At 44.7% G+C, this 26,468-nt stretch overlaps 1 protein-coding gene across 1 annotated transcript; it reads right to left on the minus strand.

Moving 5' to 3' along the window:
- EFTUD2 (elongation factor Tu GTP binding domain containing 2) lies at positions 1–26,410 on the minus strand. Its single transcript, XM_035134952.2, has 28 exons — positions 26,300–26,410; positions 25,455–25,569; positions 24,685–24,850; positions 24,237–24,315; positions 23,215–23,290; positions 22,269–22,334; positions 21,361–21,396; positions 21,048–21,138; positions 20,130–20,212; positions 18,359–18,525; positions 17,593–17,717; positions 16,147–16,210; positions 15,183–15,273; positions 13,157–13,292; positions 12,013–12,140; positions 10,111–10,304; positions 9,558–9,669; positions 8,461–8,601; positions 7,664–7,765; positions 7,399–7,481; positions 6,514–6,600; positions 5,596–5,722; positions 4,894–4,981; positions 3,528–3,646; positions 3,031–3,125; positions 2,290–2,443; positions 979–1,086; positions 1–844 (listed from the first exon to the last, which is right to left on the minus strand). Exons 2-28 carry the CDS (start codon positions 25,557–25,559, stop codon positions 749–751), a joined length of 2,919 nt encoding a protein of 972 aa, XP_034990843.1. The 5' UTR covers positions 25,560–25,569; positions 26,300–26,410; the 3' UTR covers positions 1–748.
- Positions 26,411–26,468: the final 58 nt, after the last annotated feature.

A 26,468-nucleotide genomic window follows, 5' to 3' on the forward strand; every position in this document is an offset into this window, starting at 1 on the left:
ACACAACACAACACATGTGCAGTAAATCTCACTCATTCACTCACACCAACAGGCACAGAGAGGAACCAAGAACTAGACCAGAATGGTTTTATCGCCATCTATTACAACTAAGTAAAAAATATTTATTCTCTGTACACTGCTGGCCCCCCTCCATGCCAAACACCCAATCAAATGGACAAAATCAAACTTCAGAATGCTGGCAGCTTCACCGAAAGGAGGCTGAGGGGGCCTCTGCCAAAGCTTGTACAAGGATGGCAGTACATGTTCACTTGCAGAGAAATTTAAATAGCCAGTCCCCAAAAATATTTGATCAGCTCCGCCAGAGCTGCTTGGGAGGAGGGTGGATGAGCACAGCGTGCAGAAATGTTTTGGAAACAAAAATAAAAAAGCTGCTTTTATTAGGGAAAAGAGCATCACTGCGGGAAGCTAAGAGGACTCAAGTATCAAATCTCCCAAGAGACCGAGTTCTCCTCACAGAGGCAGGTTTTGGGGGATGTACAAGACATACTTGGCAAATCTGAAGTCTGGCCAAGAGAAGGCAGAAGGATCAGTGGAGTTTGTTCACAACATGGCAGGGAGCCTGCCTTGACAACAGAAAAACTTCTGTGGCGAACAGCCGCTTTGGCCGTAGGACTGCAGCATTGAAAGACACACAGCAATGTCTTACACACAGGAAGTTAACATGGTAAGGAGGATGATACTGGAGTCTTGCCTGGGAAAATGCTGCTGCCCAGTGGGGGCGGCCTGATCACATGGGGTAGTTCAGCACCACATCCTGTTTGGCCAGCTCCAGCAACATAGGATCATCGAAGAACTTGCTGATGCTCACGTCTTCACTTAGGCCCTGAGGGAGAATAGGATGTCAAAGCATTAGATTGGAAGCGAGGGGAGAGGCGGTGTGTGTGTGTGTGTGTGTGCTTCATTGTAGAGCAAGAGCTGCAGAGGCCACCAGAGGCAAACCCTAACCCTAAGACTTACCTTCCTGCGCCTGGTTTTGATCATAAACTCTCTGGCCAGATGGGGGGCTGGCTGGGGCTCTAGAGGTCGGATCACAATGCTCTTGTCCAAGGGGTCACCAGGCACAATCTGAAATGTAAGGGACACTCAGTGTGTGTTAAGGAATTTTAAGTATCTTGGATTCCAAGGCGCACAGAGAATCCACAAATATCCATGGTTCACACGGTAGGTTAAGTGGAAATCTTGGGAGGCTTCCAGAGCATCACCAAAGTCATTTTAATAGACTTGCAGACCTGGAAGGGACCATAAAGTCTTAGTACAGAATCCACCCACCCACCCACCCACTCTGAACAGCATTCTCCACATCATATATCACACCACAGCCTCGCAACCTCTTACTGTTTTACATCTAAAAACGGGCCTTAACCAGCTATTTATATGGATCACAGGAATGGAGAAAGACAGACGGAAGCAGGAAAGGCTTGTCCAGAGGGGTTATGACGACACAAGGTTTGAAATATTTGCAGCCCAGGCTGCAGGAAGCATCATGTTCTTCCACTGCTTGCCAACATCTTCACAAGGACCAAAAAAGGCAGGAGAAAAGCAGTGGGGCAGGTTGCAGAGGACCTTCCCCTAGCCACAGAGATAAGAAGGTAAGGACTTCAGTGCACACACCACTTTTTTAACCCCCCTCCCTTAAGTGGAATAAATTGGTGCAAAACAGCAGAATGTATGCAAAATAAGCAAATGTGCCAATTTATATAAAGCAGGATATAGAATTCAACTTTTCTTTTTTCTTTTCTTTTTACATCCTTAAATTTTATTTTTTTTACAAAGTAATAATCTTAAATAAATAAGAATAAAAATGTGCACCCCCATCCCTGAGATGATTCCATTGTAACTATCCACCCTCCCAAAATTTCAACACCTCTTGTGATGGTTTGACCCCTTTCCGTTTTAAAAGTACAAATTCTGCAAACACCTTCCGTATCTCCTCAAAATAATTTCTCCTGCATAATACCCGTCCTACTTTAATGTCACATGTTAATTTATCATTAATAGCTATATCCCACACCTCTTTATACCGTTCTTCCATTTTATATTCTGCTTGCCCCTTCCACTTCCAGAATTCACCTTTTATTGACAAAGAATATGGGGTGCAAGGAGCACACAGTTCAAATTAGGTGGACTTCCTGCTGCTCGCACAGGGGAGAACCTGCCTGTGAATTAAAGAACTTGGCAGCCTGGGAATTCGAATGCAAAGCTTGAGACTTGGAGCACTGGCCTCTTCCTTTGCTATCTACCGTACCAACAAGCCCCCGTGCCACTTACTTGCCAGTGGTGGAAGACAGACAGTGAGAATGCTTGTCCCTGGGTGTGTGTCCTGAGGTCTGTCTCAAACCCAAAGGAGTCAATAGCTGGGATGAAGGCTTTGATGGTATATAGAGGGGAACCTGGGATTGGTGCATCTTGGGTCACGTGGCCTCTGCAAAAGAAAAAAAAAGACATTACTTTCCCCCTTGATTGCTTGCCAAAATGCCCCAATCCCAATGCCAACTGAGGAGATTTGCCCCGGGGGGACAAAGGAAGATGTCAAGTTAGGTGGGCAAATAGGAAAGACTCACAAGCACAGCTATGCAGTTACAACACATGTAGTAAAACACAGAACTGAAATGGGATGTTTGGGATTTCTGGGGGAGAAAGAATAGGAATGTAAGCATCTGAGGTAGACCAGCCCTGTCTCCAGCATCAGGTGCCCAGTGAAGGTCACAAGCAAGGCATGGTGGAGACAAGCATCCCATTTGACCCCAGTATCTAGTACTCAGGTCAGAATGAGCTATTATGGAGGAAACAAAAAAAACAGCAGCCCCATCTCTTCCTTCATGCAGACAAGAAAAGGGAACCCAACCGCTTGCCTACTGTTATTTCGGACTATACATTTTAACAGCTGAATTCCCACCAAAGGCTGGCAGGCTTCAGGCAACGGATCTCCGAGAACAAGCTAAAGGGGGCCATTTCTAACCTAAGGCAACACGGAAACTTAAGGAGTTAACCAACATGGCTGCCACTCACCTACGCCTGGCCAGGACCGTGTACACTGCAGAGACGCAATCCGCAGGGGCCTGGACTTCCACGAAGTAATATGGCTCCATTAAGCGTGGGGTGGCCTGAAGAGAACAGAAGGGAGGAGTCTTTAGCATCATCAGATGACAGCAGTGTCTGGGTGCAGGAATTCCTTCTTGTCCCCATTGCTGCTATTAGCAGACAGCACTAATAAACATGCCCTGATCATATTTGGGGGGGTGGGGACTGGACTCCAAGTGCCTTTTGCACAGCGAAGAGTTCCAAGAGCTGCACATTATGAGGACAGGAGACAAGTTATCTTTCAGAGGGGGGGGGCAAGGGAACTGCAAAGGCCACCCCAGAGGACATTACTGCGCCCCCTTTCCTTCCTCCTCCTCCTCCTCCTCCTGCTAGTCAGCAGTGCCAGAAGAACAACCTCAAAGGAGAAAATCTGCTAGGGCTGCTCAGCAGTGGGGACATGTGAGGCGCTGCAGGGCGGTTCTTACCATGAGGAAGGCAGAATACACCACCCGCCTGGCTGTTGGGATGATCTGCCCACCTCCCCGGTGCAATGGTTCCTGGGCGATCACAGCGTCCAGGATCTTGAATTTCACATTGCGGATCACTGGGGTGAAAGGAAGCAAAGGACACCGTGAGAGACGTGGGGTTGGAATGGTTTTGGCTGGCAAGCCTACAGTCAGGCCGCAGGGAATCCGAACCCTCCTATGGGGGGGGGGCAGCCAAGAAACAGAAAAACAAGAAGAGTTCTTACCATGTCATTTATTCAATATTCACACAGAGAGACGAAGGAATGCAGTCCTTCTTAAATTAATGGCGCTGCTCTGAGTAAAGCCCCACCCCTCCGTCTCTCCTATTATACGACATCCCTGCGTCAGCTGATATGAGCTTTCTGCTTCTGAGCTTTCTGTTCTACTACTCTCAATGCCCGCCTTGTCCTGGGAGAGGGGGGTCAGGAACGCTTTTCAAAGAAACTGTGTCAGCTGTCTCTCCCCTGGTTCTTCTTCTTCCTCTCCCAATTGTTTCCCAGCTTCTCCCCTCTGCAGCCTCTAAACTCCGACCTTCTGCAAACCGCAGTTGTAAATCTATACTGCCCTCCTGTTCTCGGGAAGGTTCAGGAGAAGGGGGCGGCGGCATTCCCCTCTATTCCTCCTCAGTCCAGCCCCTGACATCTACCAGGGAATTGCAGGAGACTTTAACCATATCCTTTTCCTTGTTATTTTAGGTGAGTCTCAGCTTAATAGTTTTAATATTTGTACTCTGCCCATTTGCTTGGGTTGCCTCGGCCACCCTGGGCGGCTTCCAAAACATATAAAAGCATAATAAAACATCAAGCATTAGAAACTTCCCTGAACAGGGCTGCCTTCAAATGTCCTCTAAAGGTTGTATAGCTACTCATCTCCTTGACATCTGAAGGGAGGGCGCATTCCACAGGGCAGGCGCCACTACCAAGAAGGCCCTCTGCCTGGTTCCTTGTAGTTTTACTTCTTGCAGTGAGGGAACTTCCAGAAGGCCCTTTGTGCTGAATCTCACATTTTAAATTTTGCACAAGTGAACTCTCTGCAGCTTAGAGTCTTTTTTTCCTGGGGTACAACAGAGAGTTCAATAGCCCCCTAATTATTCAAAGGCTTTTTGAATTGCGTTGACCACTGATAAAAACAAACACAAACTAAACCTCTGTTTGCTTCTCTCTCCAATTTCTTTGTGCATTCCAGAGCCATAGTCCAAATAAGAACAAATTAGGAAAAGGCTCTGGATTTTAATCTGTGGGAAAAGTTCACATTTCCCTAGAGAAATCTGGGAACAAGTCACGAGGCTGCTGCTGCTGTTAATCTTTCTAGATCTTTTACTTACACTCATCACAAAGCGGCCCTTCCCTGGTCCCCCACTGGAAGCCCTGCACGATGCTGTCCTTCACGGAACCCAAGAGGGTTTTGTCAACCTGTAAAAGAAGAAAAACACACATAGCAGCTGAAGTAGCAGTAGCAGCAAGAAGTTAATCTGTGTGCGAACTGGAATATGTGGCACTGACGCTCCCTCTGCAGAAAATTTACAGGCAGGGGAGAGAGAGTGGTGAAACAGAGCTACGAGGTCAGTTCAAGGTCTCTTTAGATGTTGGAGCTAAAAGGCTTTATAGCCAGAGTGTCCTTCCTTTTTCACATCTGCTTGCTCTACCAGTGCAGCAGACAAGGAGACCTGCATGCATCTCCATGCAGGCAAGAGAAAGGCTAGCTTCAGGGAGGAAAATGGAGTAATCTCCTAGTCTAGCCTCGAGCCAAGACTTTCTTCAAATGAAACATTCTGGACCACTGGCTTGCAACACGTAGGGAGAAATTCTGAAGACAAGTGCAGCTTCTCCTAAGCCGTGTGATTCCCCCACCCCAATTCTCCATGAGCATCATTTGCACAATTTATTTCAGGGTTCACAGGATTTGATAATTCTTGGATGTGAAATCTCTTGATACTAGGGATGCAAAACTGAAGTAGTCCTGGGTAAGAGTCATTTGATCACTGCAGGCTAAAAACCAACCCAAAAATCTCTGGCAGGGTCCTTACCTCTGAGGGCAGGGTGTCATCCACCAGGATGTTTGGTCCAGTAGCATCAGGCCCAAAGGCCCAGATGGAACGGGCGGCCAGCAAATCCCAGTCATATTTGGTCTGGAAAAACTCACCCAACTTTTTCCTAAAGGGAGGAGAAATGCAATCATTGAAGGAACTCAAGTACCAACTGGCTTAACTTTCTCACCAACCCCTCCCCAAAAATGCAATGAATCCATCTCTGATAGACACTTGCCTACTTTCCCCTTAAACATTTATTAGGTAAGAACATGGGTGGGCAAACTAAGGCCCAGGGGCCGGATCTGGCCCAATCGCTTTCTAAATCTGGCCCGTGGGCGGTCCAGGAATCTGTGTGTTTTTACATGAGTAGAATGTGTCCTTTTATTTAAAATGCATTTCTGGGTTATTTGTGAGGCATAAGAATTTGTTTTTCTCTCTCTTTCAAAAATACAGTCCAGCCCCCCCCCCCCCAAGGTCTGAGGGACAGTGGAAAAGTTTGCTGACCCCTGGGTAAGAATGTACTGCTTCCATTGGAAACTTGACTGTAACCATTCTAAAGTATGAAACTGTTTGATGTGGCTGTAATGTTTATTAAATTAATTGGCTAATCAACTAAAAACATTTAGGTCAATAAGTGGCCTTGATTAATCAAGATGTAGATTTATTTATTTTTAAACTTATTTTTGATAGAAGTACTTTGTCTCTGCTGACTCCAAAGGCCTGGCTTTCTTACGATTTTGTGCATTAGCAGGTTTCAGATACGGATGCCCTATGTAAGCAAGAGCGATGAAGTCCTTCTTTTAAGGGGCTGAGGTGACCTTCCAAGTGTCTGAAGGCAAAGGAAGTGAGTGTGAGTGTGTGTGTGTGTGTACGTGTACTTGTCTATCACAGCCAACTCTTCAGCGAACTCCATACCTGTTCCATGTTATCTGCACCACTTCATTCTCAATGTCTTCAGCCAGACCCTTTTCCAGAGGCTCGGCTATCATTGTGATCTTGTTCCTAGACAGAAAGACACATGTCAATTCAGCTGGAGAGGAAGAGGTAAGCGATGTTGGTCTGCTGGGAAACTGCTCTTCTATTTAAGCCAATTAAAAGTACGAAGACGATTGCTCTGGTAGTTTGAAACAGCTGTTTTCTTCTTCTGCTATTAGTGGCTAAGGGTGAACAGTTGTTGCCCCTCTTCAACTCAAGACCCTTTAAAGAACTGAAGAGGGCCAATATATCTTCTCTTAATCATCTGCTCTCTTGGGCAAGAGTGGGGAACCTGTGTCCCTCAAGGTGTCGAACTCCGAACTCCATCAGCCCCAGCTAGCAGAGCCAACTGTCAGGGATGATGGGAGTCATAGTCTAATGAGATCTGGAGGTCCCACCTCGTTCTACTGCATCTCCTGCTTCTGCAGTTTAGTCTGAAAGGAGCGAATTCGTTCAAAATAGCAACTGCAAGCAATAAAGACCTGTGGACATAAACAACATGCTTGCTTTCCTTCTAGGCAAAATTATGTCTCTTCTTTTGCTTCTGGAAAAAAATGCCTATGGCAGCATAAAGAAAATATCCCAACCTGTAGGGATAATATGAACGGATTGCTGAGCTGAAGACAATTGACACTGGAGGGAATTTCAAGTGGCTATCATGTCATGCTCCCTCCCAGGTTGCATGAATTTTTTTAAACACAGCATATGCAACTCTGGCCGCCCAAGGGCTAAGCCAGTTAATTCATTGCAAGATGGTGCCTTAGCTTTTTTGTAACAGCACCACACCCGTGGCTCGCATTTTAAGATTCTCATCAAAGATCTTACTTTTTATTGGGTGTCTCGGCAAAACACTTCAGGGAAGAGGTTTCCACAACCGTCTCGCAGAATGTGACAACGGGGTCAGCTACCTTTGAAAAGTGAATAGAAGAATGGGGTAGAGCTGATGAAAAAAAACACTGAGTGATGGACCCAACCTCCCTTGTTCAGTTCAGATGGGCAAACCAAGGTGAAGCTAGAAAACGCCAACCCCCCAACCTCCCAAATCAACGTATCAGAAACATCAGAGTTAGAAAGAGAGTCTTTTTTGTACCTTGATATCAATCTCCGAATACATTTTTCGCAAATCGTGCATTACGCAGTCAAGATACAGCTCGCCTGTTCCCAAGATCACGTGTTCCCCAGATTCTTCCACCTGGAGGCACATGAACAAGATAAGCTTAACAAAACCGACAACCATTCAAAACTTCATATGGGCTGCATTAGCAGCTGGAACGTACAGCAGAATATGAAGGCTCAACTGAACCTTTCGGGATGTATCAGAGTGCTGGATGCTGGGAACAAACAATATCACAGCCATCCTTTCCGAGTGTAGAAAAAGCAGGCCCTGAGGAGCACAGCCCCGAATCCCTAGCCCCCCCCCAAAATGGCAATCAGCAACTGATAATATGCATTTAAGACAGAATCAGTGCACGAGGAAACACACATCAAGTAATACACTCAAACTTAATGCCCACAACCTATGAGTATTGCTGTTTCCCACATTGTCGCTGTAACTACATTTTAAGGCACCTATACAAAGCACATCTTGCTTTTCTACTTTGCCATACAGCAGAAGTGTAAAAAGCACATCTCAGCAAAGACCTACCAATAAAAAAGAAAAGAAATGAAATAGAGCTTTTAGCTCCTGCCACGAATCTGGTCTCCCAGGTAACCTCATCATTGGTACACGCCTCAAAGCTGTGCTTTTTTAACTTTGCCCCGGAGGTTTTCTAATTGCCTAGAATTCTGCCCTAAAGGGGAATTGATACAGTGTGGAGAAGGAAAGTTGCAATCTGCCCCTGTTCCTACTGCCTCCCCATCCCACCCCTCCAAGGCAATCACACACACCTTGGTGGTGAGAGACGGGTAGCTCTTATTAACCTTACGCAGACCGTCCAGCATCTTGGGTAGCTCAGAGGGATTGACAGGCTCAACAGCTATTTTAATGACAGATGTGGTGTTGAATTTCAAAGGGCGGAAGATCTGAGCCTGAAACAGAACAAGAACATAATTATCACAACCAAAATCGGTAACTGTGTTTCTGCCTTTCCTCCAAAAAGCTCCGAGTGGCAGACATGGGGTTATAACAATGATGCCCTATGGCAAAAATAAGAGGATTTCGGTTTGATATGCTGGTTAGCAAACAGAGATTAAATCACAATTTCCCAGTTCAGATGAACCATGGTTTAAACAAACCACAACAGAAGCTGGCATGAGGGAAGAGGAGTGTGTGGGCCCAACACTTGTTCTCTGCTTAATAAACCATGGTTTAGCAACCTGAAATTATGTCTTAACCAGCTCTATGCCAGCACAAGAACAAACTAGAAAAACAAATTACCTATAGATTCTGAATGTCCTGGTCTACTCAATACTGTACTCAAAGCACACCTCAAGCTGGTCAATACATACACACACAGCTGAGGAGGAGCCTTTTATATAATTTGGCTAAAACAGACTGGATGGAAGAATGGGCAAGGAGACAGTGTCAATGCAGAATGCCACATTGGTGCTGCAGAGGGCATGCACCAGAGGGCATCATAGCTGCCAAGTCTCCCGTTTTCCCCGGGAAATCCCCGTTTCCCCAGCTGTTCCTAGCTGAAAAAACGGATTTTTTTTGTTTCCCCCCGGTTTATTCTGGTGCGGCGGCCATTTTGGAACTGGGCAGAGCATGCTCAGAAGCGACTTTTGATGCTGCTCTGCCCAGTTCCAAAATGGCTGCAGTGCGACTTCTGGCGCGGCGGCCATTTTGGAACTGGGCAAAGCAGCATCAAAAGTCACTTCTGAGCATGCTCCGCCCAGTTCCAAAATGGCGGCAGCGCTACTTCCGGTCTGCTATTTCCGGCCCGGTCCCTTATTTCTCTGACAGCAACTTGGCAGGTATGGAGGGCATGTATCTATTTCCATTGCCCACAAGACAAGGAAGATGTTGATGATGGCTGCTTTACCTCTTCATTGCCTCTGGGCTCAGTGATGGTGGCTGTCTTCACGATAGGCTGGTCCACTCCCTCGATTAGCACCCAGTTGCCAGCAGGGACTCTGTTGACCTCTATGTGATACCTGAAATAAGACACATGTCTTCTTTCCACCTTCAAAAAAGTCATGCTTCCCATCCAAGGAATACACTGTTCTTGGTTGTCCATAACTGTGACTTCTGCACATATTTTTTATGTGTGTGTGTAAGTAATCAGTCTAGTTTTGTCTGAACAGTTTGTCAGAAAGTGGGAAACCACACAGATGAAGGCCAGCCATGCGGAGAGAAGAGACAAGGGGAAAGCGTTGTGGGGGCCACAAACCATGCTAGCCCCGAAAGCAGCACAGCTCCTGACTAATGGTGGTCAAGCCCATCACACAACCTGAGCCCTCCCACACTCTGCAGCTACTTTCAACAGCAGCAGAAATCCCAGACTGTGTGCTGGGTTTCATACTGCACCTGCCACCCCAACGCATGGAGAATGCAAAGCAGGGATTCCGTGTAAAGCCTTTCCCAAATCTGCCTACCTTGCTACAGAGATCCAGAGGCGCCCCACCGTGCAAATCTGCGAGTCCTCCTCATCTTCCAGGGTGTAGTTTTCTCCGAGGACCTTGACAGGCTGCCCCGCATGGATGGTCCCACTCAGCACCCTGCCGAAAGCATGGAACTGGACCCCGTCGTCCGTACTGTACATCTTTGTGGTGTGGCACATAAGCGGGCCCTTCCAGACAAAAGGTTTTGACAAAGATCAGTCTTTGTGTACCACGGATACAGGCAAAGGAGTATGAAAGCAGTGCCCACGGTCCAGAGGAAAAACAGCTGCTTTGCAGATTTCAGTCCTGGAAATTTGATCGACCAAATCCAGACACTGCTGTCCAAGACGAGGCTGCCAATACTGGGCTGAGGGAACACCTGGGCCAAATCCATTAAGTTCATTATTATATGGACTCATATAATAACAAACCTATGGAATTTTAAGTTGGGTGTAGAAGGCACTGGGGTCTCCAAAGAAACATAGGAGCAGTTACAGATGTCTCAAATGGTTGTTCATCATACACATAAGACAGACAGATGTAATGGCAGCAATTAATGCTTGTTATTCATAAGTCAGCTCTGTTCACATATAAAGTGGGCAAGGGCTAGGTCTGATTTTACCCTAAAGGACACATGTTGAGGAGAGTGAGATCCCCACAATTTCACTGCCTGCCTGCTTTCCCCCTTCAGCCTAGTTCCAATTCCAAACTCAAGCCCGGGGAAGCAACTTCACCAAGTTCCGCTCTCATCTTTTGTGTAGCCTTTTGAGGTCAGCTCCTACTGCAGCTCACCCAAGAACGAGGCAAAGACATGAACAATCAAGGGTGGCTGCTGCCGTCACATCAAGCTTGACCTAAGACACTTAGCTCCCCAACAGAATTTACAAAATCTATTCTTGGCACAGCCAAGGGTTTAAGCTCAGAGTGCACACGCGCCTCTTTTCTTCCCTTCAGGCATCTCCTGTTTCTCTGACCCACTAGCTTGGGTGGCTGACAAAAAAAACTTCAATGTTTGGCCACCCCTCCCAACTGGGTGCTCTTAGTCAATTTCAGCGCAGTTCATACTTAGAAACAGTTCACATACATGTTATAAATGCAGCATGGGAACACGTTGAAAACTCCCCATGTGACAGTGGCCACTGAGTGGAGATTGCATACACACAGGTTGTGCAAAGAGTGGTACATAAAGTATAAAATTATACAGTTGTACCTTGGAAGTCGAACGGAATCCATTCTAGAAGTCCATTCGACTTCCAAAATGTTCAGGAACCAAGGCCCGGCTTCCGATTGGCCGCAGGAAGCTCCTGCAGCCAATCAGAAGCCGTGGAAGCCGCGACGGACGTTCGGGTTCCAAAGAACGTCCGCAAACTGGAACAATCACTTGCAGGATTGCAGTGTTCGGGAGCCAAAACATTCATATGGATCAGGTGATAGACCCTAAGCAACTGCATAACTTTTTTAAAAAAAATCTACACAGTGATGGACAAACCATCAAATCAAAACAGACATACACAACACTGCTTCCAAGTAGAGCCAAGTTCTGATTTAATACCAAACTTCCTTTTCTTACTGCCACGAGAAGAGCCTGTTGGATCAGGCCAATGGCCCATCCAGTCCAGGATCCTGTTCTTACCACAGCCAGCCTGTGGGAAGCCCACAAGCAGGACTTGCCAAATGAAGCTCTTCATCCACAACAGCACTGGGGGACCTTTGGCTCTCCAGATGTCGCTGAACCACAATTCCCATCAGCCCTAGGAAACATGGCCAATGGCCGGGGATGATGGGACTTGTAGTTCAGCAACATCTGAAGGGATGGAGCTTCCCCTCTCCTGCTCGGAATCATGCAACCAGGCTACTGCCATTAACAAAGAAAGGGAGTTAAGATGGAAGTCTTACATCAGGGTCACATTCGCTCATGGCCTCTCCCAGGTCTGAGTCAACTCCGCCTGTGTAGTTGTGCTCGATCTTGGTCTTTGCACCCGCTTTGGGGGAGGGGATGTGATGCACGCACATGTCCACAAAGCCTGGGAGAACAAAACTGAGTGAGGCAGCGATTCAGCAACTGAAGTGGGATGATTTTCAGGAAGAGGAAGCCTGTGTTAGTTTTCAACTTTCACCTGACTTCAACTTTGCACCTATAGGGAACACTTTCCACATTGATTCATCTTAAGCCTCAAACTCTGGAATTTGTTCTAGTGTGCGCTTTCTGTTCATGCAGCATGCTGACCATGCGCTCTGAAAAACACGGGTCTGCAGCTGTGATGGTTAAGGCCAGACAAATCTGATATCTTCCAACTCTTCTTGAACTAAGCTAGCAGCTCTTGACACATGGATTCCTCCTGCTGTCTCCCCAAGATCAAACAACACAAGTGATAGGATTTATAAATTAGTAATTCTCACTCAAAATACAAAAACGTAGCATCATCCACTGTAGCTGAGGTACAGCAAATAAAAAGACAGACTAAATGGAAATACAACTTATAATTAGCCGGTGGAACTCATTGCTACTGGCATGAAATGCTCTCTAACATCCTTCTCCACTCCTTACGATTCCAGTAAGACTCAAAAGCAGGAGGGTGCAGCAAATGAGAAATAAACACAATGGCTGCACTTTCAAAATCCTTTTATCTTACCCTCCTCCAAGACGCTCATAAAGCAAGGTTGGGTTTCACAATACACACAAGTCTTTCAGAAGGAGTCAAGAGCCAAGATGTCCTGACTTTACCCCCACCAATACCCTGGTAAGGTAGCCACACTAGCCCAAGGTCACCCAGCAAACTTCACAACCAAATGGGTATTTGAGCTTAGGTCTTCCCAGTTCTAGAATGATACACTAGGCCACCCTATTCCGGGTTAATATGTCTGGAATAAAAAAGGCCAGTCTTTAATTGCAATGCAGCACTGACACTCAATGTCAAAAAAGGGGTTTCCTCAAAATCCCTCAGCCAGAGGTAGCTTGCTTCAACACATGCGCTTGGCAGTCCTCTTTGGCAAGGAGATTAACCAGGCTGCGAGAAAAGAGAAGGACGATTAACCCTACCTGTAAACTCCCCAAAAAACTTCTTGCAGACGAGCCTCAAGAGGGGGCGGATGTTAAGTTTCAACTCTTCTTTGGTCAGGTGGATCCCCAGTTCATCCAGAGTCCGGGGCAGGCTGGTGTCAACGTCCCCAACAACCTGGGGAGAAGCGAGGAAGTGAACAGGCGGAAGATCTAAGCAGAGAAGGTTCTAGACCAGGAGCAGCTTAACTTTTTTTAAAAAAAAGCTTTTAAAGCATTTATTTAAATCTCTGGTATAAACTGGTATGAATATGTACTTTTTTTGGCAAAGGGTGTTTAAGGAGATAACAGAAATCACTAGGTTAAAGCTAACCGAAAGTCCCGAGATAGCATTATTATCCATTTACGATAGGTTGGAGGGTTTGCAGGCTATGAAGGACTTGCTCACAAATTTATTGACAGCTGCACGAGTTATCATATCTAGGAAGTGGAAGGGGCAAGCAGAATACAAAATGAAAGAATGGTATAAAGACGTGTGGGATATAGCTATTAATGATAAATTAACATGTGCCATTAAGGCAAGATGGGGAATATGCAGGAGAAATGATTTTGAGGAGATACGGAGGGTGTTTGTAGAATTTGTACTGTTAAAATGGAAAGGGGTCAAACCATGCAAGAGGTGTTGAAATTTTGGGAGGTTGGATAGTTACAATTGTTTTTCTTAATTATTTATGATTATTACTTTGGCAAAATAAAACAAAAATAATAAAATTTTCCTATTTTAATATCTATATTTTCTTGGATACATATTCTGTGTGCGCGCGCGCGCTCACACAACCACATTTACATACCGACATATAACGAAATAAGAAAATTCCTTCCAGTAGCACCTTAGAGACCAACTAAGTTTGTCATTGGTATGGTGAAGAAGTGTGCATGCACACGAAAGCTCATACCAATGACAAACTTGGTTGGTCTCTATTTTTTTTATTTTTTTTCGACTACGGCAGACCAACAGGGCTACCTCCCTGTAACTAGACATACCGTGTTTCTCATATTTTAAGGCATACCTACAAAATAAGCCATGGCAGGGTTTCCAAGGGTTGGTGAAATATAAGGCATACCCCGAAAATAAGCCGTACCGGGTTGTGGTGGGAGGAAAAGGAAGATGCTGCTGCCACGAAGAAGAGCCACAAAGCCTCCAACACGAGGCAGCCGCTTCTCCGGGCTGCCTCAGACGGACGCCCCGCCACCTTCCCCCGCCCCCGCGTCTTGTCGCGAAAAGCCGACACTGAACGCAACTTCGGAGGTCTCCAAAGTTGCGTTCAGTGCCGGGGGAGGCAGGCAAAACACGGCGACGGGGGAAGGTCTTCCCCCGCCGCCGCTTGTCGCCGGCATGGGGCTTGGCAGCGGTGGGGGAAAGGCGCAGGATCGTTCCTCCCCCTTTCCCCCACCCCGCCCGACAGAGCCGGATCCGACGAAGCTTCTTGCTGTACCATACTGTAATAAAAATAAGACATCCCCTGAAAATAAGCCATGCTGTGTTTTTTTGAGGAAAAATAAATATAAGACGGTGTCTTATAATATGAGAAACACGGGTATATCCTGACGCACACATACATTTCTATATGCAACCTTACCCCCCCAGGTCCCCAGCTAGTCACCTTCCAGGTTTCTGGAATTCAGCAGGCATGTCTCACATACTTTCAAACTTATTTTTATGACAGTCAAGAGTGAGAAACTGCTTCCCGACCCTTCAATTAAAGCCAATATGCTCGGAAGCTGAACTCTACACCCATAACCTCCTGCTGTGCTTTTCCTTTGGTGCCATGGAGAACATGATGCCCTAAACCCCTTTCAGCGCACTATGACGGAATGGAGGGAAACCACGGAGGCAGGCATACGCACCTCACCCCACCATATCTATCAGGGAAGGATGTGTGTCATGCTCCCTGTGCCCACACTCCTTTTTGAAATGGCCATATCTCATATATTACACAACAGCCCACAAACTGCGAACATTCACAGTCAGGGGTCATCCACCTATCCATGGGAATCCAAAACGTACCTGAGCTAGTATCTTGTAGAGAGGCTCAAGGATGAATTCCACAAAGCTCCGCTGTGAACTACTGGTTGGGGCTTTTTTAGTGAATTTTCTCCTAAAAAAAAAACACACACACAAGGTCAACACCTAAGTGGTTCTGAAGACTGGTTTAAAAAGCCCTTCCCAGAGGCCATTATCTGCATGCTTGAGAAAATTTCTAATCATGGACTGGAAGATAAACTGGGGAAAAAGCATGTGTGTGCACGTTTTCATTCTCCCAACCATGGGGACTAGAAACCTTGGGACGAATATGAATTATTACTACTAGAAGTGCAATTCTTTTGCTCTACATTCCTCTAATGCACTAGATGACCAACCCCTGAATCTAGATGTTGGGTAGTGTGAAACGGCATCTATTTTTTTTCTCTTAGGATGACTACGTAGGTGAGTTACACTCAGTGTCAGGAGACTGCCATATTTGGGATATGGAAGCCTTTTTTCAGTAGCACACAACTTGGCTTGCTTCCTGGAACTATCTAGAGCAGGCATCCCCAGACTTCGGCCCTCCAGATGTTTTGGACTACAATCCCCATCATCCCTGACCACTGGTCCTGTTAGCTTGGGATCATGGGAGTTGTAGGCCAAAACATCTGGAGGGCCGCAGTTTGGGGATGCCTGATCTAGAGTTATTTTCTCAGTCCACCTTTTTTCTACACATGACATTGCTTGGTTTAAATATTATTCAGCACACCTGGGAGGTGTGCATATGCAAATGACTCACCTCGGAAAAGTGGGCTGATGTTAACGGAACTCTACAACATCCTTACACCAAAGAGAAAACACCTGACTTATTTTGTGTATGTTATCTCAGCATTTGGTATGCTTAAGAATAGATACTTGCTATTTTGTGTTGCTAATTTACATGGTTTAGGTAAAGCTGCAATGGAAAAGGACAATGAAGTAAGAATTAGAAGCAGGAGTTCCTTACGTCTTGGGGTTGAAGTAGATGTCTCCCCAAAGGCGCTTTGCAAACTCCTGGTAATTGATGTCTCCTAAAATGAACAGAAGCAGGAGGGGTGTGTGTGTCCAGTTATACAGCTTTTGTGGGATATTTTTCACATGATTTAAAGCATATAGTGAATTTTGAGAGTCAGACTGACAGTTTTATCTTCAACCAGTTTCCTTTAAAGCTGCATAATTCCTTCCATTGCGTACCCAGCTTGGACCTGCCCTGGATATGCTCATGTTGCAAAAAGAAGCAATTAATTAGAATGCAAACTAGAACGAGAGCAGTACATCACTGCAGCTACAACTATATGTACGCTAACCAGTTCCTTAAAAAAAAATCTCACTTGAGTCTAAGAAAATTATAGGAACACAACATAAAACTATATAAATGGGTGGGGTAATACAAACATAAATGGCTCTGCTCTCAATTATTATTTCATTATTATTTCATTTATGGCTACCTATTTAAATAATGCCTCCAAGCTGATGTACAAAATTTCATAAAATACATTATCAGAACATAATGACCATCCAATTCAAGCACACCAGGTTCCCATCGAATTGTATAGCATAATTTAATTGGGGTAAAAATCAGCAACTTGAGGGGGAGGAGCAAAATCTGTCATCCCTACACAACTCTACAGCCACCAAGGGCAGATGGCGCTGTTACCCCCATCCCATATGTGTCCTGACCTTAGAGTTTCCCATATAAGCAAATGTCTGCCACTCTTGCCTCTAGGAAAAATAAAAGCACTGCCCTTGGAAGACCTTCATGGCAGATGCAAAGCTCATCTAACCTCTCCTCGCCATCTTAGTCCTAACAGCATCCACTGAGAAGGACTTGATGAAGGTATGACCTATGCGGTGCAACAACGCACCCCCCCCCCCCGGGGAGTCCTCACAACACTTGATCCATCTCTGCCCACCGGCTCAAAAGAGATGGGGAGTGTGCTCCACGCCAAGGGACTAGCATGGCCCGATATAGGAGACCAGCATTTATACATAGGCTTTTCATCAAGAGATGGACAGATTCTTAACTAAACTGCATTGCTATCTTGTAAGCTGTATGTAAAGCGGATCACAGCAGGCAATACAGTCTCAGTTATGACTGAGGAGGAGTGAATGGCAAGCATTTAGTTACATGGGAGAAAGTAGTCCACGCAGGCAAACCAGAACTCTGCCTCTGATGCCTCCAGCCATTTGCAGAGCCCCAGCCCTCCCCTAGAATGCGATGGAACTTTGAGAACTGGCATAGATAAATTGCATACAGAAAAGGCACAGGTGACTCTCAATGCAGAAAAGGCTACAAATATAGCAGGCACATCCTCGCTATAAAGGAAGGTTGGGTTTCACAGTACGTGTGAGCCTTTCAGAAGGAGCCAAGGTGTCCCCTGACATGCACACGAACATTTGGGCTAATGCTTACCGTACATGTCAGCATAGATCTTGGCAAAAGAACCCAGCGTGAAACAGATGCTGTACTGGGAGCTGGCAAAACAGACATTGCCCAGGAGTGGTGAAAGAATCAGATTCTCGTCTGTGGAATACATGCTGCAAACAAAGAAGTGGTTTTAAAATAAGACAGAACCAGGCAGCACCACTACCAAGACACACACACACACACACACACACACACACACACACACACACACAAAAGGAAAGGCAGCAGTTTCAGAATTTCAGAAAACTTCATTTATGAAGTCTAGCAACAATTTTGACACACCAGGAATACCGCAGCACTGACAATTACAATTAATCGATTAAATGTAAATACATGTTTGATAGTTTTTTTAAATAAAAAAACCAATTCTTTAAATGATTGAATGAATTAGGTCTGCCAGTTAAGCAGAGAGAACAAAAACTTCGGCACAATCAAAATTCACCTGTAAGGAGTGATGGGGAAGAAATGGAAGTTTAATTTCATAGAGGTTAGGTGCCTATACTTCAGCAGACTTTTACCTATATCCAACACTGGGAGTTCTAACTTTAGCAAATATAAATCTAGGTGAAGATTGGGGATTCCCTAAAAAAATGATTAGGTGTAAGCCTCCCCAAATTTGGTTGGTCTCCCCCCCCCTCTCTCTTTTATAGAGTGAGCTGGCTGTGGCTTTGCATCAATGGTTATATCCAATGGTGTCAATGGAACTAACTTAACTCTCAAAAGCATGTTATGAATGCTGGCATTTCTATACCTGATTAAGCCGTTGACTTCATCCACTATGTGCCGCAGCTTGTAGTAAGCGTCAGTAGGAGGCAATTTCAGTTCCAGTATCAGCCGGTCAATCTTGTTAATGCACACGGTCACTGCCAGCCTTTCCTGCACTGCATGCTTGATCAACCGTTCGGTGTTGAGCATGACCTACGGGGACACACAATAGAAGATGATGCCAGGTGGGGCGTGAGGAATCGAGCGCTGACCCTTCCCTGCTGGGAGAGCAGCCTGCAGGAGCGTGTATGCTCAGCAATCAGCATGAGGTCCGCTTTTAGAAAGTGTGTTTAATGCAACATTGTCTTCCTTTCAGCCTGCCCCATCCAATGACCTTTGACAAAAATAAAGCTTTTAATCACATGGGGAAATGAACATGCAGGAGAGGGAGGAAGATTAAATTTTTATGGTGCAGCAGTACATAAATTAAGAGAGAAGCAGAAGATACCCCTTTAAAATGGAGGAAACTGGTGCTACTGCAAGAAGAAGGGGGCAGTCTTTCGATGGAGCAATCTGAGATGGGGCAGTCCCTCTTGGTTAACAGAGAGGGCTATCGGTTTTCAGTGATACTAAAGGGGAGGGGCATCCCTTCCTCGCTCAGAACAACCCTGATCGGGTAGCAGGACATACAAGTTCCCCAACTATGGTAGGGATGTATTCATTGTGCTATTAACTGGTCCTACAAAACTTCATCCCACATCACTAGAGGTTACCAGAACATGGATAACTGTGCCCATTTGCTGGTGAAAGATGCTCTGCACCACTGAGACTCAGTTGGTGATCTTAGGAAAAGATGGAACTAAACACTGCACGAGATAGGCAACGGCCACCAAAAACCAGTCCTCACAACTTTCTCCCTGTAACATCTAGAAAGAAAAATGTAAGTTGTGTGATGTCATCACAGTTTTGAATTTTGCCCCATCTTTACTCCATGGCTGCTACTTACGCATTCAGGGAAACCTGAAGCAAAATAACATGTCATGTAGTTCGCTTATTAGGGGTTTTTTTAAAGGGTGGGGGAGACACAGGGATGTTTTTCTTCAATACCAGAAATTGGGTAGGAGTGGAAGGACACTGAGAACATGTGGCTCGTTATAAGGAGTAGACTTTCGAAAGAATCGGTATGAAAATTAAAATCAAATATGTAATTTCAAGGATCTGAAGCCTAGAAAAATAGGACAAACTAAACACACTTTAGTAACAACAAATGATTCTATTACTTTAGAAAGAACACCAACCAGAGCCAAAAAAAAAAAAAACTTCATCAAGAAGCAGCTGTTGCCAGCTAGCTTCTCTTCATGTCTACCTCTGCCCGCAGCCTCACTGTGATATTCTATGCCTTAAGGCCCCCTCTGAAAGATGCCTGGCTTTGAAAGAAGGAAATTACAAAAATGTCCTTGGCTGAAGTGTTGCTCTACTGCACACATCACTTTCTAAACTAAAACCTGATTCAGCCTTCCTGGCATTTGAACTTACTCCCTGTCTTCTGTCGATACTGCAGACATTTCCTCCCTCTCATATCTGAAGCATGCTGAATTCCCATAATTTATGTCTGACAGCATTCCAGTTTAAAAATCTGTCAGCTTCTTCCAGTTTCGTGGTACAGAATCCCAGGGGCCTTAGATATGATTCTTAGTAACAGGTGCTAGCTTCTCATAAGCAATCCTCTTAATTGCAACCTTTCTGTGCAATACATCTCCTTGTGTAAATGGAAAGAATAGCCGAGCGCACGAAAAAGCGTGCCCACATATACTCACTCCCTCAGCAGCATCAATAAAGAGCACCACGCCATCAGAAATGCGGAGACCTGCTGTGACCTCGTCGGAGAAGTTTACATGACCTTTAGGGAGTTGAAAAATAGATATATCATCATCTAGAAGTGGCAATTTGCAGTATGTGCTTCACAGAGAAGGGGGTTAACTAGAATATCCCTTGCACAGCCCTATAACAAGGGAAGAGACAGCTCAAGGCAGAGTTCAAGGGGAAGGAGTAGCATGATAGAAAAGTAGAGGATGGAGAGAGCCTGCAGCACCTGAAGCCCACAGGTGAGTTCTGGCATAATAACGATGACTTGGACGTGACCCATTGCTCGCCCCCTTTTCAGGGGACCACAAATCTAGCCAGGTACTGGGGAGCAGGAGGAGGCAACTCCCTTGATGTACTGATCCTGCGGTCAGTGTGAGCTGAAATACTTCCAGCACAATCCTAACCATGCCCATCTACTGCAATTCTATTAAATTCAGTAAGTGCTCCTATAACGGAAGCCTCAATTAGAATGAAAGCAAGCTACGATTACAAGGAATGGTGCAAAAAACCTAAACCCCCAAAGCTGCCCAAGCCAGTCAAATTTGGGAAGATGGTTTTAAGGGTTGGCTACAATTCAGCTCACAATGAAGTATGCTTAAATTCTCCATTTCCAGTGCAACTTTGAGGCAATTCACACAAGGACCCTTTTTGCAAATGGCAATTTATTCCTCACTAAGCACTTCAGGCTGTGCAAAAGACAAAAAGATGTGTGTGGTTGAAAAGCATCAGCTGAGATTATTGCACCTTCCTGACAATATAAATTTCTCTATATCACTGTTAGCCTGTTTCTTGAAAACAGTCTTTTAAAAACACCTTAGCCCGTGTTTCCTGCCGGTTTTTATGTTATGGGGTGAGTCTCCCAAACTCACCTGGTGTGTCCATGATGTTGAAGAGAAATGATTTGCCCTTTGTGTCTGGGAGAACAATGGTCACTGGCGTGCTCTTGATCCCAACCCCTCTCTGAAAAGAAACCAAGGTCAAGATGGGAGAGGGGTGAAAGTTAAGAGTTTGGGCTGAAAATGTGGACCATGACATTAGAGGGCACAGCATGAAGGGCAAATACAAGAGATTCAGCACACATGGTGCGTGCATTTCAGACCTCTCTGCAACACCTTGTACTGTATCTTCCCCCACATTGCACTTTCATAATGGCTGAGAAGTCAGTGCAGCAGATATACTTACCTCTTGCTCAGTGAAGAGTATATCTGTATAGCAAAGCTGAAAGGAACAAAAAAATAAAAATTACTCAACAGCCAGATCATCTAAGGTGGAGTATTATATTTTTCGTTTTTAGTTCTCTCTCATTCTCTCTCTCATTCTCTCCCCGCCCCCACAGTGCTTTTTCCTAAAAAAAATGTTTAGGGATACTCTCATTTTCCTACTCATATTGAAATACTGCCCCTCAATGAGGCCAAACTTAGATTCACAAAATGTTTAGGGGTTGCGTACCCCTGCATCCCTCCAGAAAAAGCTCTCTCTCTCTCTCTGGAACACTAAAGTAATATGCTTAGGATTCTAAACAAAACAACGAAGGCATACAGTAAATAAATAATCAGTAAAGCAATCAATAATGGATGAAGAAAGAAAAATGAACACTTGAAATCACTTCAACTTAATTTAATCAAAGCATATGGCTGATAATTTTCCTGGTGTTTTCAGTTCTAGAAATGTATAAACAAACTCCATCTTTTGATAAGTTTATCAGATAAGTTTATACAAACTCTTCGGGTTACAGACTCTGCTAACCCAGAAGTAGTATCTCAGGTTAAGAACTTTGTCCCAGGATGAGAAAAGAAACCGCACGCTGGTGGCGCAGCAGCAGTGGGGGGGGGGCATTAGCTGAAGTGGTACCTCAGGTTAAGAACGGTTTCAGGTTAAGAATGGACCTCCAGAATGAATTAAATTCATAACCAGAGGTAGCACTGTATACAAATTGATGCACACTTAATTTATTTATTAATCAAACCCCATGATGAATCGACTAAGATCTCTTTAACTGACAGTTAGCCCATATGCATCTAAATCTTTAGACAGCAGTATCATAAACCCACCTCCTAAAGGATTAAAAACAAAGTATAAAGGTAACTTACATCCTGATCATAACGCTTTCTGATCTCAGGATGAGTCTGTTCAACCAGGCAATCCACAAAGCAAGTCTGGAAGGAACCAGAAAAAACAAAAAGAAATGAATTGGCAAGGCATGAATTAGCTCGATGTGACCACTCCAGGAAGCACAAGGATCTTGCATCTCTGCCTCTCTCCCACTCCCAATCTGAACCTAATTCCAGAACTACAATCAATGCACTTTTGCAATTTCCTCACAATTATATCAAGAACTGTTATTCCATATCCAGTAAAAACATTAATAAATTCTAGCACCAGCCCCATCCCGTTTTATAAAAATGTGAACAAGAGAAAATAGGATAGAGACCTGGCTCCTGAGAAGCCAGAAATACTTGCAGACTCTCCCTAATAGTTCATCTAAATTGACTGCCGCGGCTTCAAAAAACCCAGTAAGCAAGCTAAAATGATGACACCATTCCGGTATAACTGCAGCTCAAGTGTGAGAAGTATGTCTGTTAGGAGTTGCTCTGGGGTGCATCTTGTAGTCATAACTAACTCTGTGAGGCAAGGAACTCTAAAACCTTTAACCTGCCAGTAGCACCTTAGAGACCAACTAAGTTTGTCATAGGTATGAGCTTTCGTGTGCATGCACACTTCTTCAGATACCTGAAGATTCTTCAGGTATCTGAAGAAGTTTGCATGCACACAAAAGCTCATACCTATGACAAACTTAGTTGGTCTCTAAGATGCTACTGGAAGGATTTTATTTTTATTTTTGTTTTGACTACGTCAGACCAACACGGCTACCTACCTGTAACCTTTAACCTGGAGAACCATACACTGAATCCAGTTTATTCAAAAACACAAGCCACGCATGTACTGAGTGAGTACATCAGAATTCTGTCACATCTACGGAATGGACCACAGCTACTCCTGAGCTGCCTTAAAGTAAATATATTAATTGATGCTAACCTTGCCGTGATGTAGGTGCCCACAAAGCGTAACATTCCGAATCAGCTCTGAGTTGTCCATCAAGTCTGCTAGGAAACTAGAAAAGACCAAAGGGGCAGGGAAGCTTTCAGTTATACACGCTGCCAAGTAATGTAAAGTTATTCTCATTATCTGAGTTACAACCCCCTCCCTGCCACAGAAACCAAAATTGCCAGTATCTTTTGATACATGGAAAAAGCTTTTCATAGTCTACTTTGATTTTTAGTTGATAGTTCATTTCGCCCCCACCTTTTTAAAGTACTCTTAGTCGCCTTCACCTCTCAAGCTTAATCCACAGTCTGTAGAGCTAACTTCACTAGTTTTATGCAGCAAAAGGAGACAATTTTTTTTAAATTGAATTATGTCTAAGAGTCTCAACTGGTCTCAAATTTCAACTAAACCATGCTCTGCCTTTCCAAACCCTTCATCCACATCACTGGAAAACAGGGGAGGGGTAACCAACAGGACAACATGGTGTTTATCCTGAATTTTAGAAGCATTAAGATAAAGGGGCAGGGAACCTATGGCCACCTAGATGCTGTTGGACTTCAACTCTCATCAGCCTCTGCCACCAATGGTCATAGATGATGGGAGTTGTAGTTCAATGACATTTGGAGGGCCTCAGGTTCCCAACCCTTGCACGAGTAGTTGGAAGGCATTTATATGTGATGGAGGGGGGATTCTGTAAGTGGGTGGGTTGAGAAACAAGTAAAAACACCTGGTTAAGACTTTGTATTATTTGGACTGTAAGGAGAATTAACTAAGAATCGGGCAGTAATGCTTGTGAGTGGAAGGTGGTGCAGAAATACACACACTGCAGGAAGGCAGTTTTAACATGTTCTAATATGCCCTAAGGCCACAAAATAGAATTGGGAATAAATTTAGAGGAATAACACGATTGCTAACTCCTCCATTGCTTGTCTGTAGATGTGAGAGAGCTAGAAGTACCGACAGAAGGGAGTTGCACAGGGAGACAGAGAAACAAGAGAACAAGCTATACTCACTCCATTTCATACACTGTGACTGGCAATGTTTGCTCCATGAGGGAGAATTTCTTGGTCTTCACAGGTTTAATAATAGGCTCTGAGAACAAACACAAGAAATAATATCTCTTTAAAGCGAAAAGCAGAAAAGCCCTACCTCAACACTCAGCCAAGTAGGGAAAAAAAGGAGCAAAACACAAACTTTTTGCATGCCCCTGATCCCAGGTTCAGTTCCTGGTATCTGTGACTGAAGTCTCTGTTAAGGCTTGGAAAGATCTTGGAAAGTTACCTCCAGTGATTGGATGCAAACAGCACTTGTCAGATGAAGTAATCCAATGGAAATAAAATTGTTTCTTGGCTGTACCATTTCAGATTGCAGATAGGTATCAGCACTCAACTGACTGCTGATCCAGTATGCTATGTAGAACGCTTTCCTTTTCCCTGATAAGGTAGTTCTATAATTTCTCACCTGTCAAAGGCTGTGTGTCTTCCTCTTGCACAATGGTCTCCACCTCTGGACCGTAAACCTCCTCAGCCGTTGGATAGTATTTCTTATCCTCGTGCAGCACCACATCCATCCCAGGGTGGTCATCATCATGGTCTCCAATGTCGTCATCATCGTCGTCCTCATCGAGCTGAAAACAGAAGGAAGGGCCTTCAGCTGGTTTCTAGCAATTTCCATCCAGTGCAGTCCCAATTATGGAACTTGGGGTTGGCTCCCATGTGAATGCTCATCAGTTGATGATGGCAACATCAAGCTTGCAAAAGTTCATACACTCAGGTCCTGCGTCATGAACACAATGCGTTCTCCGGAAATTGTTTGGTAGGTGAATGTTCACATAAAGAATTAACGATTTCTACTGATTTCTATGGGGAAATTTCTAATGCGTTCCCACCCACAAGATCTGTGGTACATATAGGCAGGTTTGGGTACTAATCCCTTGTGTTGGGGTAAGTGGATTTTTGCACAGTGAGCATTTGTAAAATGGGACCTGCGTGTGCAATGTACTTGTTGGAATTCAAAGTGTCATGGCACACCCAGCAGCCTCTGCAGCGACCATGTAATAGTTTCCGTGAATGAATGTGACACATTTTTTTCATGAGCCTAAAAAATTAAATTACTATAACTACTTAACCAAATGAATAACCCAAATATTTAATCATCCAACAGCCTTAACTAAAACAATCGAGTGGCCTTTATTATAGTTAGCATTTACAGAGGAAGCATAATCCCCATACCTCATCTAGATCCTTTGAATCCCGACCCATCTCATCGTCGTCATCGTCAGAATCAAGCTCTGGGCCAATATAATTCCCAAATTCATCATACAGATCTGTATCCATGTTGCCGGACCTTGGAAAGAAGAAAAACCATTGAAGCAAGTATAAAAAGGCCAGTTGGTATCCTGAAAGGTGTTTTTTTTTTGTATTGCTGAATTTTGCTAGCTATTCAGTATGGATTTGGGAGTGTAGGAGTGTGTTTTCCTGCTTATTGTGTTTTTGATAGCTTATTTGCTTATTTTTATTGTGAACCTCGCCTGTAGCAACCTCCACAGCATAGCTGTCAACTTTTCCCTTTTCTCGCGAGGAATCCTATTTGGCATAAGGGAATTTCCCTTTTAAAAAGGGAGAACTTGACAGCTATGCTCCACAGCTGTCCATCACAGTAGCGCCTGGCCCTTTTTCCCCAGTTCATTTGTACCTTCTAGTTTAATTTTAATACTGTATTTTAATCTGTATTTTAATTAATTGTTTTTATGTTTTATTGTGGTTCTGTTGGTGTCAGCCGCCCTGAGCCCGGTTTTTGACTGGGGAGGGCGGGGTATAAATAAAAATTTATTATTATTATTATTATTATTATTAGTTTACTCAAGTGCCCCTTCTTAACCCACCAGATTTCATAATAGACCCTTGACCTCAGTGGGGCTTCGGCCTCCCCCACCCCGCTTAAGGAAAGGCGTTTAAGACCACAGCCGAAGTTGTCGCCCCTTCTTCTTCTTCTTCAAATCAAGTTTCTAGTCTTTAAAGGCCTGGGGAACAAAACACGGCGCGGCTGAGAAACGCAAGCCGAATATTACGCGCACCTTCCCTGCCTTCCCTTCCTCCTCGGCGGCGCCTTTCTCAGCACAGAACGAAGCCCTCGCTGAGAGAAGAAGCGCGCGTTGCTCGCGACGTTCTCCTTTTTCCGTCGCGCGCCGCTGCGACGCTGCCGTGAAAAGGCCCTCCGCCGCTTCCTCCGAATGAGGCTGCCTT

The sequence above is a fragment of the Zootoca vivipara genome, chromosome 13 (assembly GCF_963506605.1).
Source record: "Zootoca vivipara chromosome 13, rZooViv1.1, whole genome shotgun sequence".
NCBI lineage: Eukaryota > Metazoa > Chordata > Lepidosauria > Squamata > Lacertidae > Zootoca > Zootoca vivipara.

Coding starts and splice junctions, on each gene's coding strand:
- EFTUD2 (XM_035134952.2), bottom strand. CDS start 25,559: ATGGATACAGATCTGTATGATGAATTTGGGAATTATATTGGCCCAGAG. Junction 7,482..7,663: donor ATTCGGAGATTGATATCAAG/GTACAAAAAAGA, acceptor CACTTTTCAAAG/GTAGCTGACCCCGTTGTCAC. Junction 1,087..2,289: donor CTGTCTTCCACCACTGGCAA/GTAAGTGGCACG, acceptor CTTACATTTCAG/ATTGTGCCTGGTGACCCCTT.